The sequence below is a fragment of the Aphelocoma coerulescens genome, chromosome 2, assembly GCF_041296385.1.
Source record: "Aphelocoma coerulescens isolate FSJ_1873_10779 chromosome 2, UR_Acoe_1.0, whole genome shotgun sequence".
Lineage (NCBI taxonomy): Eukaryota > Metazoa > Chordata > Aves > Passeriformes > Corvidae > Aphelocoma > Aphelocoma coerulescens.
This window is the reverse complement of record NC_091015.1, coordinates 10,547,766-10,566,675: the sequence shown is the minus strand read 5'-3', so window position 1 is coordinate 10,566,675 and position 18,910 is coordinate 10,547,766. Positions and strand designations below refer to the sequence as shown.

Sequence of the window (18,910 nt, the reverse complement as noted above, 5' to 3'; positions counted from 1 at the left end):
AGGATCCCAGAGGCCTTCTGCAGCCTAATTGGCTCTGTGGCGCCCGGTGACCGTGGGAAGCCAAGGGCGGAGCGCTCCCGCTCCGGCTGTGGGCACGGCCGCCCGCCCCGCCCCGCCCCGCCCCTCCCGCCGCGCCGCTCCCATTGGCCCGCCCGCCCCGCCCCTCCCGCCGCGCCCCTCCCATTGGCCCGCCCGCCCCGCCCCGCCCGCCGCGCCGCTCCCATTGGCCCTCCCGCCGCGCCGCTCCCATTGGCCCGCCCGCCCCGACCCGCCCGCCGCGCCGCTCCCATTGGCCCGCCCGCCGCCGCGCCCTGTCCCTATTGGCCGCTCGCGCCCGTGTCGCGATTGGCCGCGCGCGCCGCCGCTCCCGCCTGTCACGGGCGGCCTCGGCCCCGCGCCGCAGTGGGGCGATCGGGCGATGCGGTGACGTCAGCGCCGGGCGGCGGCGCCATTGGCGGGCGGGCCGTGACGAGGGATGTGGCGCGCGCTGCGCCGGGCCGGGAGCGGGGCCCCTTGGAGCGGCCCCGGCGTGAGGGGAGAGCGGCGGGTCCCGAGCGCACGGACAGGCAAGTGAGTGGGGAATGGGGCTGCGGGGACAGCTGCCGAGCGGGCGGAGGGCGGTCAGCCTGCCCCTCAGCCCTGTGAGGCGCATCCAGAGCGCTGTGTTCACTTCTGGACTCCTCAGTACCAGAGAGACGTGGAGCTCCTGGAGCGGGTTCAGCAGAGGGCAGCGAAGGTGGTGAAGGGTCTGGAGTATCTCTTACAAGGAAAGGCTGAGGGAGCGGAGCCTGTTCAGTCTCGAGAAGAGACAGCTGAGAGGGGCCATCATTAATATCTATAAATATTTATGGGAGGGTGCAAGAGGATCGTCCTCATTGCTGGGCAGTAAGACCATAGGCAACAGGCAGAAACTGATGCATAGGAATTTGCACCTGAGCACGAGGAAGAACTTCTTTACTGTGCAGGTGACCGTGCACTGGAACAGGTTGCCCGGAGACGGTGTGGAGACTCCCTCACCGGAGATAGTCCAGAACTATCAGGATGCGATCCTGTGCCGTGTGCGCTGGGATGACCCAGGTGGAGCAGGGAGGGTCACCAGGTGACCCCCTGTGGTCCCTTCCAGCCTGACCCATTCGGGGATTCTTTGGGCTGCCGAGAGCACGCCCACGGCAGCAGAGGCTGGGGGCGGGGGAGGTGTTGCTTTGGAGGTGCCTCGGGTTCAAACCCTGGTACCGAGCCTTTACAGACGTGTGGAGAGGAGAAATCCTCTTGCACAGGATGCTCGGCGTCAAAAATGTAGGCAGAATTAGTGTGCACAGCGTGCACAGGCGGTGGGGTGAGGCGAGGTGAAATTTGGAACTGGAATTCGGTCCAGTTATTCAGCTGACAGTCAGCTGCCACTGGCAGCCCATGAAAATGTTAGGCTCAGCATGGCTGTCCTGCAGCAGCTGCTGCAAGGGCTTCCTGAGAAATATAAATGTCTCAAGTACCTGTCAAGTGTTGCTATGTGATTTGTATTGTGGATAGGAAATTTCAGGAACCTAAAAGCGTGTAAACTCTCTCAAAATACAAGTGCTGTGCAATTTTTACACCATGTCAGAAAAACAAGCCATTTGGTTATTTCTCACACTCTGCCCAGAACCTTATAGATGTTGCTTTTAGTGAATGACTCTTCATTGTCTGTCTTCAGTAGAGTGTGTGCTACCATCACGATGCCTGAAGTAAACACAGATCAACTGGATGAGCAGCAGGTGCAGCTCTTGGCAGAGATGTGCATCCTTATAGATGAAAATGACAATAAAATTGGAGCAGATACCAAGAAAAACTGTCACTTGAATGAAAACATTGATAAAGGTACGGCTTGCTTATCTTCTAATTGAACCATTAAGTTGATTAAATATTTTCAGAAGCGGAGTCATGATTAAATCAAAGCCTTAGTATCAAGTGAGTGTTGGATCAAACCAGAGCAAGTACCTCCCCATCGGGCCCTCCACCCCAGCATAAAATATCTGATGTTAAAATTCTGCAGTATGGAGGAACATTCAATTGGAGGCAGTTGCAAAGGAGAGAAATGTGTGATTGCACATACAAGCTTGATAAATATTTTTAATCAAGTTTTGAAGATAAAATAGTATTTTTTCCTATTATGGATATCTGATTCTATTCTTCTAAAGAATGCTGTTTGCTTCTTTGCTGAGTTCAAGTAGAAGAGGCTTTCATTTTGAAGTAGTTCACCCAGAGCTCTGCTTCAAACACTGCTAATAAGAAAGGGTTTAACTGATTTTGGGTTTATTTGAGGTTGGTCAGATTCAGCAGTCTCTCTCACATAGTAGAGTGTGATCTCCTTTTGTGTACTTGGGGAAGGCATCTTTCTGAAGAGTGAGGAATAACAGACTCAGAAGGTGAAGAAAACAGCAATTATACTGTTTTTAATGGAGCCTATTTTCCTTGTACTTCTGTGATGCTTGAAGGGTCTTGAAATTCTGTACAGTTTTTTAGGAATTTTTGAGTCACCTCTTTTTTATTGTAAATTTATGGATGCCAAGCTCTCTTTGGAAGCTTGCCCAAATGTGCACATTCAGAATGGTGAACTGAGTTTAGAAGAACTCCTCTGTTGCATTTTTGTTCTAGGCACTTTTCTAACTTCATAGTTTTTCATAAGCTGACATAGAAACCTGAATAATAGCTCTTGAGTTATTTATCAAATCCTTGGGTTTTAACATATATTAATTTTAGATTGGATTATGTAAAAATGAGGCCATTCTATGCCCTTAAACTATCTTCATATGTTTTTTTTCTCTTCTGTTAAATATCTCAGTTTTGTTGTTTGGTTTTGTTTCTTTTTTTAGGTTTACTGCATCGAGCTTTTAGTGTTTTCTTATTTAATACAGAAAATAAACTGCTGCTGCAGCAGAGGTCAAATGCAAAAATTACATTTCCAGGTTAGTACTGAAACATTATATTTATAGAAATGTTTTATTTAAATCAGTATTTTAAAAAAGTCAATCCAATCCTGCAGTGTAACTCATTCTGAGGTTTTGGAGAGGACCTACTTCCAATACTTTTGAGAGTTCATAATATCTTGTGGGTGAAGTGAGATAATGGGAGCACTCGTGTATGTTTATATATATTCTTGGGAAATGGTTGTTCTGTGAGGTGTGATCCTGTTCATGCAAGGGCAGAGGGTGTGGTGTTTACCCCATCTGCTGCAAGATGTTTGTTGGAGTTGAAGAAATGACTCTGGTAGCTGTGGAGAGTGTCCCAGTCCCCTGGCAAAAGCTGATGTGCAGCAGAGCTCTGGTGCTTGGGAGATCTGTGGACCTTTGTCTGTGTTGTCCTAACAAACACTTCTTTAACTCTGCCAGAAGTGAGACTGTGTGGCCAAACTATGCAGTGCATGACTTTTGAACACTCCTGAACTATTGCTGACAAATGTAAATGGAGAGGCATAAAAATGAGGGGAATAAAACAGGAATAGCTTAGATGAGACATGCTGGAGGGAGCATGAGGTTGTCTGTTGCAGAATTTTCAATGGGAAACAAAATCAAGTGTTTCTAACTTCAGGAAGGAAGATCTTTTTGTTCTTTCCAAGGGAATCTTTAGTAAAGAGATTGCTTTTAATTTTTTCTTTCACAGCTAACAAAATGCTCAAGTGTGGTTTGTAGATATTCTATCTCTATTTTAGATGCTTTTGAGCTTGACTTTTACAGACAAAAGGTCGAAATAGAGTATGGATTGGTTGTCCTTTAAACACAGTTATAAACCTTGTGTTTAATTCTACTTACTGTCAGCTGGTCTTGAAGCTCTGGGAATATTTTCAATATCCTGTAACATATAAACTCCCAAAAGTAATTTTAATTAGCATTTGAGAGGTAAACAAGGTCTTTATAGACTAGCTCTCTAAGTGGTTGTGTTGGGGACAAGAATGCCTGTCCTCATGTGTATCAAACACTAACCTGACACTAACAAACACTAACCTGCTGAGCAGTGCTTGGCAGAGGCACATCCCAGTGCAAAATATGTAAGGGAAAATAAGAAGTGTAAATATCTTCTTCTGTGACCTTTCTCTGCAAAAGAGAAACAAAGCTGTAATGTGTTGAATAACTGGCTTCTGTCTCTGGGGGATTTTGGTGTTGTGGGTTTTTTTTCCTAAGTCTTTATAAGTGTCAAAAATGGACTCATCCAAACTTCTTGCAGACTGTTTTACCAACACGTGTTGCAGTCATCCTCTAAGCCATCCACAAGAACTGGAAGAAAATAATGCCATTGGTGTTCGGAGAGCAGCACAGAGACGACTGAAAGCAGAGTTGGGAATTCCCATGGAGCAGGTAAAGGAAGGAGGGGAAAATGGGAATTCTTGCCAGTGTTTGCCAGTTTACAGACTGTGTCTGGCAGACAGAGTCAGCCTCAAACCTAAAAATGAGCTTATCTTTGGAGATGCAGAGAACTGAGTGAACTTCTGAGGTCGCTGAAGGGCAGGCTCACACTTGGTCTGTCAGTATGTGTTTCTGACCTTGGCTTCAAGTAGTTGTCGAGTCTTTTCCTTGGGGGTAAGGGGTAGGTGCAAGTGTTTGTGTTCACCAGTGCTCTGAGTGTACAATTGAGTCTGGTAAACGTTATTTAAAACATACCATATAGGAGAAATACATTTCAAGTATTACAGGCTGAGTCTGGCTAGAGAAATGCTGTGCAATTCATGCCATCAAAGCACTTTAAATTTTGTTTTCCTAGTGATTCTTTGTGAAAAAGTACACTGCCGTTGTACACTTGGGAAAAAATAATTTCTAAGGAGGAGGATAACAGCTGATAAATTGTACTGCAGTGCCCAGCAGTGCAATTCTCCTGGTCAGGCAGCACTTCTGACAAGTGATTTGGTTGTAGGTAACTCCAGAAGAGATCTCCTACCTGACACGAATACACTACAAGGCCAAGTCTGATGGGATCTGGGGAGAACATGAAATAGACTATATCTTGTTTGTGCAGAAGGATGTGACACTGAATCCCGACCCCAACGAGATCCAAAGCTACTGCTACGTGACACAGAAAGAACTGAAACAGCTCTTGGACAAAGCTGCCAGGAATGAAGTTAAGATTACTCCATGGTTCAAGCTGATAGCAGAGACCTTTCTTTTTAAGTGGTGGGATAACCTGGATAACTTGAACAAATTTGTTGAGCATGAAAAGATACACCGAATGTAAATAGCTGGGATGAAAGGTGCTGAAGGCTAACAACGATGTGTTGTCCTATTAACACTGATAAATCATGACTTAAGTGCAGAGAATTGGTCCACGTGGAGCATGTTTAATTTATACAGATGTTGTTATAGCCAATGTTTTTTCTTCTGTCTTCATCATCTCTTCCCCCTCCTCCTTGGTTCTCTTGGGCGAGTTAAGCTTGATCTCATGTAAAATGGGTAACAGTAGCATGAAACTCCTGGGTTCCTCTTGCTCCATTGCGTGGTGAAAGATCCTCAGCCTGTGTGTGCCCTGCACACCTGGGAGGCAGCCTGGGCACCTCCTGCCCAGCTCAAGCAGGAGAGCTGGGGTGTTCCCACTGACCTTGACCACGCCTTAAATAGTGATTACACATGATTGTGGGCTCTGCTGTGATGTTAAGACCAGTTGCCAGAAGAAAATAAAACAATTCAAAGTAATCAGGATTATTTTTAATTGCAGAAAGCAAATCTCTTCACCTACTGTACTCTATTATTAACCAAACCCATAAAAGCTTAAGTAATTGGATTGTCTGTGTGGAGTGAGTTTGACTTTGAAGTGCTGACATATGTGATAACACTTTAGATAATAAACAGTGTTTGGGGTCTTTTTCCCCACCAGGCTCCTCTGATTAGCTAAGTACTAGACATCTCTTAAATTAAAAAAAAAAAAAAGGTTAATTACACCAAATGTAAATGGTAGCTGTCTAATGCCAGTAGTCTGTCTTTGGAGACAGGATATGCACTAAATGGCTCTTCTCTGTTTTCCAGGAAACAAAGGCATCTTGATACAAGGGCTTTTCTTTTCCTGTAATAGTCATTCCCAGACAACTCAAACCCACTGAACCCCAAAATTCAAGACTGACCATTTGTGGGCTTACAGTGGGTCTTGATGTCAGTTAATTAGAAATTGTACCAGAGTAACAGAGCTAATCCTTTTTGATCTTGCAGTCAATTGCTAGTAACATGGAAGGCTTTTTTCAATGAGACAAATACTTAAAGATGCTTCAATTTTAATTACAGATTTGGGAGGGAGGATCCCCAAAGAAGTTTGTGATTTCTTGTTAGCACACTACTCAGACTAGGTTTCTTAAGCTCTCCCAGAGCCTGATGAAATAGGATGTCTGTCATTCCACTTGTCATTGCAAGTAAACCATGGTTTTAACAAGTCTGTGTCTGAATTCGGGGTAAAATTAACTTTTTCCAGTGGTCAGGGTTTCTCTTTCTCATCCCAATTGTGACTGCAGCACTGAAGTTTCTGTGTACTAGCACCTCCAGAGGTTCGACACGTAGAGGTTTTAGAGCCAAGTCTGTATGTGGGCCAGAACTGATGTGTTGTTTCAAAGCAAATAATATCGGGTGAGGGGACAGTGATGTGATGTAGCAGCTCTCCTGAATTCAGTGCAATCAGCCATGTTACCCAGCTGTAGGTACGGAGTAGTTTTCAAATACTTTTTAAATCTAACTTTATAATTAAAACACCTTACCTAAACCCTTAGATTGTTGTTTTCTTTTCAGATGTGAAGCCACAAGGAGAATAATCTGTCATTGCCACACTATAAGCACCACCCTGCCCATTAACCGCCACTGAAGCAGCACGATATGGGTGGGGCAGCAGGGCACAGATCTACTGGAGAAAAAGTTCTGTTTTTCTAGTTCAGCATGGAGAAAAAGCTGGCAAAGCAGATCCTAAAGTAAAAATACTGTGCATAAGAAAAGTTTTGCTTAACAGTTCCTCAGAGGCTCCCAGAAGTTTATAATGCATCGTTTTACAAACCTCTAGGTAACCATTGACCAAGTAGGAACAAAAAGGAAGTATTTCACATTTGACAATATATTTTGAGCAGAGACAGAATTTTGTCTATCAGGTTCTGAAGAGAAAATGTCTTGCTAAGCCAAGGATGGCAGTAGCATGTCTTTGGGACTAAATTTCAGTCTGATCCTCGTTCTCTACATACCTGAAATATTAATACTAATGTGAAATATTTGAAGTTGTAAGGTGTAACCTTCCCTGCCCACGCTGTTTTAGGTTATTACAGATGGCAGGTCACTACCAGAACTGCAGCTGCTCCTCCAGTTACCCTGTATCTTAGTAAAGTGGCAGCATTTCTTCCCTGTTTCAGTGCACAAACACGAACTTTGTGCAGTCCTTGTTGGTATCCCATTACTTCCCCACCAACTTCAGCCTTCGCCAGCAACGTAAATTCATCACAAAGAATTACTTTGTGTGCAGCAATCCAAACCTTACTGAACCTGGGCCATTAAAGGTAGTTTAACAACGTGTACACATTTCTGGATTTAAACTTATTTTAAATTAGTTTTGTATAGAAATATAAATACTTTACTGATACATGAAAGTCAGGAATAAGAACATGGAAGAAAGTATTTTTTATGTCTGTTTATAAATGGCTGTCACTAGTATTGAGAAATTTCTCATGGTAGTGGTTGGAACTGCAACATCAAGGTATTGAAACGCTGAACTTGAAGTATCTTAACCACTAACACAAAACACGAAGTATCACCAAAACAGATGACAGGACTAGAAATTAGTTTTAATAAATTTAATTTTGATCTTAAATTTTTTTGATTTTTTTGATTAGTTTTTAATTTTGATTCAGAAGACTGCTTATCTTCTCTGTGTTTTACCAGATTTTCTCTTCCCAGCCAGCAGATGTTTTGGCTTCAAGTTAAATATGTGCCTGTCTGCCTCTCCTTTCCTGCCCAGGCGGTTCATTTTCTTTTGAGCTTTCTTTGCCATAATCTTGACCTTCTTCACCATCTATTTAAAAACAAACAAACAAACAAACATGCAGAGTAACTTCCTCAGTAACTCAGGCAACAAGCTTTACCTTTAAAAAAACCCACTAAGCTGGATGGTTTTATCAAGGACAACACCAACTCTAGAGCAGTATCACTGCAAGTGACACTAACCCTCCTTAGCAAAATTTTTTCCCGTACACTAACACAGGATCATGCTATCCCTGGAATTCCTCTCTTACTAAACGTGGAACTCCATAGTTTGCATAATTTTTCCTTCAGATTTGCATTTAGAGACAAAAATTAAAATGCACTTCCTTGGTCTGTATGATTACATGTTATTTTTTGGAAGGAAGTACAGAGACGTAAGAGTCCAAATGAAAAGATGGTGAAGCTGCAGCCAGACTGAACCCAAATTCTGGACAACCAAGCAGCCTACTGTGAAGTTTCCCAGGAGCTGGTCTAGGTACAATGACACTGGCTGAGCTGCCATACAGGTCAGTAACAAACCTTTTCATCCCGAAGGCCAGACACGTCCCGTGGGGTGCGAGAGCAGCTGCGACTGCGTGACACCGACTTGGGCGTTTCAGACTCATCCCGTTTACGTTTCCTCGTGGTACTGCGGGACCTTCTCACATAATGTGCCTGAAATTGAAAACATTAATTTAACCATTGAAGCCAGAAACAATCAGTGCATTTCTAATCAGAGTAATAGGAAAAACAGGAAGCGGATTGCTGTGATAAATTATATTGGTTATTCCGTAGTAACATAAAGATCTTAACAGCTGTTGGTCACTGCCTGTCTGTCCTACAGGAACACTCATATTTCAGTGAATATTAGCTTTTTCTCCTCCAGAATTACTAACTTCGGTTTTCTCTTTTTTGGGGGTGGAGTAGACTCCTAAGTAATTAATACAAAGATACAAATTGATGGATAGCAATACTGAAGCAATTTTGCAACAGCAAAAAAGCAATGAAGAAACTTACCCCAATTAGTGTCCTGTGTAAAGGGCAAAACCATAAAGATTTTCAGACATGAAAGCTTATCATGTTACAGCTAAGTATTACATTCCTTCTCACTGAGATCACTCCTGCATCAACATGGCATGGCAGCTCTGAGAACCATAAATGCTTGCTCCAGATGTGTAGTGTTGACAGTCCTTGTTTCCTAACTAACTCCTTGATTAGCTAAAGAATTAGAGGTCTCAAGATCCAGGGAGTTGTGATACTGCTGGATTTGCTGTACAAAATGAATTTTTTTTTTATTTCTGTTAAAATGAAAGGCCTCCTGAAGGCCAGTCTCTGAAGTACTTTATCTGCCTTACATTTAAAGATGCCAGCTGCCCTCAAAAACTTCAATTACAGTTCATGGAATTAATGAACTATAAAAAATAGGCCTGATCTGTCGTTATTACTATTTCTGACATAGTAGAGTCTCATCCAACAAAGCAGGCTTGAAAATTAAGATGTTTAGCCAAGCCTGTTCTCAAATCCTACACAAGTTCCAAGAAAGCAGTGCACATATATATGATTCTTGATAAATGTTAGTTTATTTTTTCAGCTTACCCTATGTACTTTGCTCATGTTATTCAAAAAATTCCAGTACCAACTGCATCATCTGCAGCTCCTATTTCATCCTTAATAGATCCTATCTCTCTCTTGTGCCAACTATTATAAGCATTTCAACTGTGCTCAAATAAATTTAAGTCTCTTTTAGATAAATATTATGTTTAATTAGCAAAAACTTACATCATCTTTATTAGTCATGTCAAGTCCAAGATCAGTCATTTCTTTCTCTAGCACCTTCCGCTGGACCTGTAAAAACACAGTTAAGAAAACACATTTCTTTCAGAAAAGAATGGTCCCACCTTATCTTTTGTCTCAATACACCACCACAAGTCCATTATATTAACTATATATTTTTAGCTTTATCACATCCACAAGCAGATACTTGAAGTCCTACCTTCACATTTCATTTTTTGCAACTTAATTTTCTTCACCCATAAATTCTGTTTCACAGGATTGCAATGGCCCAGCATTTCCTAAAGATCTTACAAACAGATTGCCTTTGGGGGAAGCTGACAAGGAGAGGTATTTTGGTCAAAAATGTTTCCTTTTCTCCCCAGAGGCACACACTCTGGAGAAGGTAAGAGCTACTGGGGGCAACAGCAGCTAGATTAATTTTCTCAAAGTGTCTAGTTATCAGTTTATTACTTTGCAATTGTCCCGGACTGGTCAGAAGAGACTCTGCCATCAGAAAGCGTGATACCTGGCTTCCAAAAAGACACATGACCTTTTCCAGAACTGGGAGAGGCCCATAAGAAATTTTACATGATTGTGATTTTAACTAATTATCTAATTCTTATAATTATTTTAATTTAAAGCAAAAAGATAGTAATAACAATTACAACGAAACAACCCACTTAAATGAACTAAATCACACTGAAAACCTTTTCTGCAATATATATGGAATTTTACAAGATGCACTTGTGTACAGTGACACAAAAGAAAAAGGGCTACTATCCCTCACTTGGTGTGGCCTCCACAGCTAAGCAGGAGGACAGAAGAAAGCAAGCAGTGGGAGGGCCAAGTATGAGAAAAAGTCACCAGTTCCACTACCTGATAGTGATACATGCTTTCATGACGTTGTTACACATCTGCAGGATTTTGTTACAGAACATGTTCTACACTCACCTTTTTAGCTGTTCTAGGCATCCTTGGACCATGAACATCTTTTTCCTTTGACTGCAGGATTTTCAGTTTCTTCTTTTCTCGGATCTGTCTCGCCAATTGTCTGATTTCCATCATTTCTTCATCTTCACTTTCTGGTTCACTGTCATATTCTCCAGCAGCTTCTCTCAGCTCTTCCTCTTTCTCCAATTCTTCTAGTTTCTTACATTTTGAAGAGGTAAAATGGGGATCAGATCCTTGACTTACAATCCTCAACATTACATTTTTGCATGGTCTTGGGCCATGACAGCCCAAGAAGGAACTACATTATCTGACAATGACCCTGTGAGCCACACCTAACTGAGCTGGTGATGGGAGATCACTGTGAACCCATGGCACAGTCCTGTGCAGACTAACTGCATCACACCACATCATCACTTGGCTAAATTTGTGTGGCTGCCCAAAGCTGCCCAGTGTGTGACAGCAGCTGTACTATCCTGTGAGCTGTGCTTGCTGTGCCATTTCTGGAAACAGACTCTGAGAAACCCTTCTCTTTCAATGTTCAGCATGAGTCCAGAACACCAGCAATTCAGAGGAACTCAACTGCATAACTGGCAGGCTCCGTGGGCTGCACTCACCACTCCTTCTTAGCAAGCAGCAGGAAATCCAAACAGTGATTGTTATTAAACACAAATGTTACAAATTGAGCATTCAGTCCATTTCCTCCATAAACATAAATCTGATGGATGAATTTCGTATTATTAAAAATTAATAAAGTTTGATAGCTACATTTCTGTAGCTGTAGTCAAAGAATGAAGAGAAAACTTCTAGTGCAAACCTCATATGTTAGAATGGAACAGATAAGATCACCATCATTCTGACAAGGTGAAGCAATTTTCCATTCTTCTGAAATTCTGACCATGATCATTCAAAAAATAGTATCTTTTCCCATGACAAGTGCAGACAATGTAAAAAAGAACAGGTTCTCATTATACATTGTTTTTAATCTACAAATAGTAATTGACATTAAACAAATAAGGGATAAAGATGAAAGAAAAGCATAAGGCAAAAAATGGAAAACTCACTCTCATTATATCTGGATCTATGTAGTCAAGTATATTATGGCCTTCCCATATCTCTGGAATCTTATCATATTTCTCAGATGAATTCATTAAGTCCCAGTATTCTTAAAAATATAACAAAAGTTGATAAAGAGACAAAAATTAATTTCAAAGAATGTTCCGTGACAAAAAACAACACTCAGAACACACACACAAAAGAAGTGCCCTACCCCTAAGAATCTGGCAGCACCTCTGCCATAGAAATATTTCTGATCTCCATCCTACTGCCAAAGATTATTCCGTAATGGCATGACCCACTGCCCCAAGACATGCTAGGCAACAAATACCCAGCTGAAACACAATACATGCAGTCTCTTTCATATTGATACTTTCTTAACAAAGAGAGCATCAGAAACTAATGAAGTACTACAATACAGAATGGAAAGAAAAAATCACTGGTCTGAATCATCTGACCAGTCATTTTATGTCTGTGGCACAAGTGGGAAACAAGTAAGTGACATCACAAAACACGTCACTAAAGATCACCAGTTCTGGAACAGAAGGATAGTGTGCAATGAAATGGTGGCACTGGCATTTAGTTGAAAGGAATCAGGTTTAGGTATTCCCCCTTAAGGCTGGAATAGCCACAGTTTACTGCTTACTACTACTACCAATTCTTATGTCATACTTACTCTGCAGATCCAAAATATAATCATCTCCCATTTCAAGTTCAATATCTCTCTCCTGCAAAGACATACATGGCTTTAGGTACCATCTAATTTAGAAGCTATGGACTAATATAGCAAATTTAAAACCCAGCTGCTGATTTCCTGATTTAGAGACACCACTTACCAATTTCCTCCTGGGAGTGTCTACTTCCATGCGTTTCTTACGTGCTACTACTCCCTCAGGTATAAAAGGCAGTCGCTCCTGGAATAAATCCACCCCAACAAAAAAGGGAAAAGAAGTTCACATCAATGTTTTTTTACACTGCTATAAATCACCAGCTGCACTGTAATGTATTTATGAAGAATACAAAATCCCAAGCTCCCACCAGGAAAGGCACTTAGAGATAATAAATTAGAAAACTTCATCATATGAATCTATTCACAGATTAACAATGACAGAATTCTTACCCTACTTAAGAAGTACTGGGAAATACATTAAATAGTGCAAGCATGTAGCATACCTTGTTATCTCTTTTGGTTGGCATGGCCAAGTGTAATCTATTCAGTACTTCATTCACTTTGTTTCCTTTCATTTTAGTATCAACACGATGGGCCAACAGTCTGTCACAGGCCTGAAAGTGCACGTAAGGTGAGGAATGAAGCCTTTTAGACACAGCAGGCATTCAACCACAAATATCTAGCAACACATCTTACCCTCTTATTATCTTATACTTCTAACTCCCAAGAAAGCATCAAATTATTTTATATTAAAAGTATCATGGGAGGATGCATTTGCAAGTATGTGTTTTTAACAGGACTCAGAAAAAAATCACAATTTAAAAATAATTATTATGACATTATTTTCCATTTTCACCCAAGCTCACTGAGGTGCAACAAGGAAAACATTTTTAAAGTTTATCGCTATAATGCAGTTTAACTGAGATCAAGTTCATGCAAGTGAAGCAAAATGTTAGCTGTTCATTTAGGATGAAACTAAGAGAAGGCACCTACCTCTGTTTTAACTTGCATTACACCTTCTTCAGTTAGAGTACTTGTCTCTATTACAGAAAATCCTTCTGCTTCAAAAGCTTCAAATATTTTCTAAAATTGAAAAATTATCCCAAATAATAACATCCTGTGCATTTCTTACTATACCAATACATTAAGACCAGAAATCTTAATCCAGTATCAATACATGCAATGTATTAGTATTTTATTAGGTGTTTCTAAAAAGATGACAGAAAGTTTACAATTACAGTTCTATTTAGTCTCTTTCTTTTATAAACAAGTAACTACTTTATAAAAGGCACCTATAAATGATCCAAAAGGGGAAAAAAAAAAGAGAGAGAAACACAAATTCTATGTGCTTTAACCTGTAGATACAAAAGAACTAGGTCTGCAGGACCTTTTATTGCAACTGTTCAGCAACACCTCTCAGTGTAGTGCTCACTGTCTCTGAACTGTCACTGAACTGGTGAGTGAGTAAGGAAGGCTATTGTCTAACTTCCAATTAGAGCAGTAACTGAAAGTTCTCACAGCATCAGAGATTTCTGAAGCCATTAAGAACCTGCCTTCTGTTTGGCATTTACAATATTCAGGCAAGGATCTACATTAGACAGTACTAAAGAAAGATGGGGTCAAGACCTGCAAAAAGCTACTTTCCACTGCACTATTAGAACAGTTCAATAGAGAAATATCATGTAAGTTTTGCCCAGTACAAATTATAACCATCTACAACTCACACACACACAGTATTTTTGGTAAACATCAGAAGATGAAGAGGTGAGAGAAATATCCTAACCTGACTGTCTTCAGGAAGTTCTGAAATCCTCTTCACATCGCATTTGTTTGCAACGATTATAAGTGGCTGATAGGGAAAAGCAAAATCTTAATTCAAGTTACCATGTTATAAAACACTGGGGTTTATTAATAATGTGAACCAAACACACCTTGTTAGCAAACAATGGCTTAATATTTTTGAAAAGCTCCACCTGCTCCTCTAGGCTATGCCCACACTGCTCAGACACATCCATCACGTAGAGCACAGCAGCACGCAGATGTGCCAGGGCAGTGATAGCCTGCATCTCAATGGTGTTCCTGTCCTCCAGGGGATGATCCAAAATGCCAGGGGTATCTACAACCTAAAATTAACATCATTAAGTCAGGTGTTATTGATCAGCTATTGCAGAACACGTGCTTGATTGTTCATCAATACTGTCTTTTTTAAGACAGTGATACTTTTTCCTTTCAGTCACAAATAGGACTGTGAGCTCTGCCAAACAGAATCTGAAAATGGAGAAATGGGTTAAGAATGAGGTTTCAGCATAACCAACACTCCAGGTATTGCAGAGGAAGGGAAAATGCTGCCCCAACCTGGCCCAGAATTTGACAGTGATAAAAAGTGATCTGGCTTTAGTCAGTAATTCCATTTTCCATCTTCCCTCCAATCGAAAACGGACCCATACACGTACATTTTTAGAACAGGTTTTGACTGCTGCCCTCATTTGGCATGCTGTACCTTGCACAGCAGCTGTCAGACACAGCATGTCTCATCCAGACAAAAAAATGCAACTCCATGGCAAAAAGGCAAATCAGATTATAACCAGCTCACTCTTTCAAGAAAATGCAAAATAGTAACAGTTCTTACCTGCCAGCGTAGATACTTATAATCCATATGTCCCACAAAGAGAGATTTCGTGGTAAAGGCATAAGGCTGCACTTCTACATCTGCTCTTGTAACCTTGAAACAAGTTAGTCACACACATTTATTTAAAATTTTCTGAAGTTGCAAGCAGTATATCATAATTATAATACACTTCCTTTGCTACACAGGGAAAAAAAAAGCTAAAAAATGGTTGTTCTAGCTTCTCTGCAAGCAAATGCTCGTCAAATGCAAGCAAATGTCTGTCAGAAAATATGCTAATGGGATGCTATTTTGGAAAAGATAAAGACTTTAAAGAGTGAAATCTATTATAATTTTCCATTTATTCCTCCAGGAATTTCATTCAACCTCTCCTCACACATTTAAACTTGCTACTGCTCACATCAGACACTACCACAATATCAAATTGTTTAGAAGTTACCTTATTTTAATTACATGGTATCTCCGTATTATTTATGGAAAAACCACTCACATACCTTATTTATAAAGCTGGATTTCCCAACATTTGGGTAGCCACACAACAGAAGAGTTCGTGTGTTGGGATCAATGGTTGGCAAACGAGACAAATGTTGTCGCACTGAAACGTTAAAAGACTTTTTAAAATATCTGTGATAAGTTTTACTGAGATGGGGTAAAAATACATATGCTGACTTTTTCACATGAAAATTAGTAACATTTCTGATATAACATGATCATTTATGAAAGTGTGTAATAGTTTGCAGACTCCACAAGTATCTACATACAACAAAAATAAAATTTCATAAATATTTAAGAAATGAATACCACTGTCTTATAGCTAGAATGACTCCACCAAATCAGGCAATGTAACCTGAAGGACTAATAAGTCTGAAGTAAGGTGTAATGTTTGCAAAATCTTTAGCAATTATTTTTCACATATCTAGTGAAAAGAATGGTAAGTAAAAGCATGGCTGTGACTTTTGAACAAAGAAAAACGTTTTATCACTGTTACTAATACCATACCATTTAAAAAATACTCAAAGAGAGAACTATTTTGTTGAAAAATGAAGTAAGTATTTGGGGATTTTAAAACTGTTTCTGTGTTTCCTGGATCTGTAACCTGTACTAAACGCATTCTTCTATATGCTACCAAGCGTAATAAACTTTATAGCCAAGTCACATGCCTTTTTTCAGCCCAGATGTAACACCAACCTTGCTCCAAATACTCCAGGCTTTGTTTCTGTCTCTTGATGATGGTGCACATGCGTCCCAGGGCCGCCCGCTTGAGCTGCTTGCAGCGGTACAGAGAATCTCCGTACTTCATGAGCCGCACGTAGTCCTTGGCAACACTGCAGGCACAGCAAAGCACAGCTCAGCCAACAATCCACCAGGCACGTACAAAAGCAGAGAAATCAGCGTCCCTTACTTGTCAATCAGATTCTTGGCAATATTGATCTGCCCCAAAGCCAGCTTGTAGTGATCTTTGTCATACAGAACATTCATCAGATCCGCGTAAAAAGGATGAATATCCTAAAACAAAAGCACAGTATTAAATTTAGTCTCGTGTTTTCTTTCTTCAAGAGGACTATTTCTTGGACATTATGTAAGTTCTACTTTTTTCTCCAGTACAGCAATACAATGACACTAAAAGCCAAACAGTTTTCACTGCTATCTGATGTAAGAAAAATCATCTGCTTGGTCATTAAATCTATGAACCTTAATCGCTCTGAATTTCTTCTGGAGAGACATCTTTGACTTACTCATACAGAGTTTCCATTTGATCTTTTGCTTTTTAAAATACTTCAAATTTTGAAGTCTTTTTTTCAAGTAAAAAACTTCAAGAAGCCAACAGAAATTGTCTCTGAAAGGAAATTCATATTATAGCAGAAACACAGCAATACTATTAATTCCTTTTTTTTCTCCTGAGTGCTACATCAAATGCTTTACAAGACTGGATAAAAAGAGTTTTTTAAATGCCCAAATAAATCCTCATGTTTTCAAGGAAGTGGCATCTCTGGTGCAAATCTTTTAAACAAGAGTATATCAGCTAGATATGTATTTATCTGAAGAAATTTCATCATGTGATGTTGAAAAAAAAACCCCAGAAGGTATTTCTGCAAATTATGAAGCAACACTCACTGGATATTAAATTATCAAGAAAAACAATTTAACAGGTCGACAATTTCAGTATGAGCAGAAAACTGCCCATAAAAAAGTCCCACTGGACACATGGATCCAGTGGCAATTGTTGGAAGTTAATACTGTGTTTCCAATGCAACCCTTTATAGGGCTGAGAACAACATTTGTGCTGTCACAGTAACTCCTGAAGATGGAAAGCAATGTGATATACTAGGGTATTTCTTGCTTTCTGGATGTATTTTTTACAGAAGACTAACCCTAAGCACAGTGTCCATATGCACACACAAAGAAGAAATAGGCAGACACAACATACTTTTAAAACCCCCCCATTTTCTCTTCATTCAACAGCAACTACTAGCAAACATACTTTATCAGCTAAAAGCTCATAAAATCCAACCTCTAATGACCATCCACGGGCTAGACTTCTGTTCTTAGCAGGAAAATACTACTTTTGCAGTACAGGCTTTGCCCACAACTACTCACAGTAAAGTCTACTGGAAATCAGCTAAACAGTGAAATCAGCAAATGATAAAACACTTACATCTAATTTCGGGAAATCTGTTAAGATTTGAGTGAGTCTGTCGTGGTAATTTTGTTGGGTATATTTGACTTTTCGCATATAAAAATGTCGAATCCGATGGATTTGATAATGTTTATGAATGACAGTTGGGGTCTTTCGCTGAGTCTTTGACAATGTCAAATCTATGAAGTCCTGCAATCAAGGAAACATGATTAATTACACAAAACGTCACGTTCTTGTAAAGGCAACAATTTTATGTTGGTGGAGGAGCAGCCGACGAGTGAAGTGCATCCACAGTTCGACACGTATGTTTAAGGACAAGCAGAAATAAGCACTTTGCATATTCCCTGCCCAGTTTCCATTTCAAAGAACCGCGGGCTGCCCCCGGCCCAGCCGCCCCAGCCGGTCCGAGCCCTGCGGGGAGTTCCCCTCACCGGGCTTAATTTAAAACCCCTTCCTCGGACTGGCAAAGGACTTTATTTTGAACGAAGACCCTGCGACAAGGTTCAATATGATGAAGTTCGGTTCAGGTTTGGGGGGATTTTTGTGGGGGCCATCCCGACAGCCCCGCAGGGAGAAGCGCGGCCTCAGAGTCCCTGCTCAGGATCCTCTCTGACAGGACCCCCCCGACACTGCACATGGTATGGGCCGCCGGGCCCAGCAGCGCCAGCCCAGGGCGAGTCCACGGCTCTCGCGGGAGGGGAAGGAGGCGAAGGCCGACACCACGCCGGCAGCGCGGAAGGGGCAGGAGGGCAGCGCGGTCCTCGGGAGCCGCCGGGCGGGAGGGACGGCCCGGTGCCGGAGGGCGCTGAGGGCCGGGGCAGGGACAGGGGCCGGGGCGGACAGGGGCCGGGGGAGCGCGGCCGTACCTTGGCAGACGGAACCACCGTGATCTTCTTGAAGTTGTAGAGCGCCATGGCCACCGCCAGCGCCGCGCCACGCGCCGGAAAGGAAGCGGGCCCCGGGCTCTCGCGAGAGCTCCGCGCGTCCGGCCCGGGAGGGAGGGGAAAGGAGGGGAGCGGGGGAGGGAGAGAGAGGGAGGGAGGGAAGGAGGGAGAGAGAGGGAGGGAAGGAGGGAAGGCGAGAGAGAGAGGGAGAATGGGGGGACGCAGGCCGGCGCTTGGGGTTGAGTCTGGGTCTTGCCAGAGAAACACTTGGCCGCGAGCAGGATTCGAGCAGTGGCTCCTCGATGTGATAGTTCAGGGCAGACATGGCTTGTGCCCGTAGGGCCGAGAAGGCAAAATACACCGTCACCCTGTTGA

General features: G+C 41.8%; 2 protein-coding genes across 5 annotated transcripts; one reads left to right on the top strand and one right to left on the bottom strand.

Annotated features, from left to right (window-relative positions):
* The first annotated feature begins 448 nt into the window (after window positions 1–448).
* IDI1 (isopentenyl-diphosphate delta isomerase 1) lies at window positions 449–6,711 on the top strand. 4 transcript variants are annotated; one of them, XM_069006454.1, is made up of 5 exons: window positions 449–566; window positions 1,691–1,854; window positions 2,850–2,942; window positions 4,198–4,328; window positions 4,882–6,711. In XM_069006454.1, the coding sequence occupies exons 2-5, from the start codon at window positions 1,713–1,715 to the stop codon at window positions 5,197–5,199; spliced, it is 684 nt and encodes a 227-aa protein (XP_068862555.1). In that variant the 5' UTR covers window positions 449–566; window positions 1,691–1,712; the 3' UTR covers window positions 5,200–6,711. The 4 variants fall into 4 exon arrangements, with proteins under 4 accessions (XP_068862555.1, XP_068862553.1, XP_068862551.1 ...); XM_069006452.1 differs by having other exon boundaries at window positions 449–570; window positions 1,694–1,854; XM_069006450.1 differs by having other exon boundaries at window positions 449–570.
* A 1,048-nt stretch (window positions 6,712–7,759) lies between these two features.
* On the bottom strand, window positions 7,760–18,602 carry GTPBP4 (GTP binding protein 4). Its single transcript, XM_069006449.1, has 17 exons — window positions 18,518–18,602; window positions 17,670–17,840; window positions 16,416–16,519; window positions 16,202–16,338; window positions 15,508–15,608; window positions 15,017–15,109; window positions 14,319–14,510; window positions 14,171–14,236; window positions 13,381–13,470; window positions 12,891–13,001; window positions 12,554–12,631; window positions 12,394–12,445; window positions 11,726–11,826; window positions 10,665–10,862; window positions 9,720–9,785; window positions 8,481–8,615; window positions 7,760–7,992 (listed from the first exon to the last, which is right to left on the bottom strand). Exons 1-17 carry the CDS (start codon window positions 18,563–18,565, stop codon window positions 7,840–7,842), a joined length of 1,896 nt encoding a protein of 631 aa, XP_068862550.1. The 5' UTR covers window positions 18,566–18,602; the 3' UTR covers window positions 7,760–7,839.
* Between the last annotated feature and the right edge of the window lie 308 nt (window positions 18,603–18,910).

Coding starts and splice junctions, on each gene's coding strand:
- IDI1 (XM_069006450.1), top strand. CDS start 476: ATGTGGCGCGCGCTGCGCCGGGCCGGGAGCGGGGCCCCTTGGAGCGGC. Junction 2,943..4,197: donor TGCAAAAATTACATTTCCAG/GTTAGTACTGAA, acceptor AACTTCTTGCAG/ACTGTTTTACCAACACGTGT. Junction 4,329..4,881: donor TGGGAATTCCCATGGAGCAG/GTAAAGGAAGGA, acceptor ATTTGGTTGTAG/GTAACTCCAGAAGAGATCTC.
- GTPBP4 (XM_069006449.1), bottom strand. CDS start 18,565: ATGGCGCTCTACAACTTCAAGAAGATCACGGTGGTTCCGTCTGCCAAG. Junction 14,511..15,016: donor ATAAGTATCTACGCTGGCAG/GTAAGAACTGTT, acceptor TGTTAATTTTAG/GTTGTAGATACCCCTGGCAT. Junction 11,827..12,393: donor TTATATTTTGGATCTGCAGA/GTAAGTATGACA, acceptor TATATTTTTAAG/AATACTGGGACTTAATGAAT.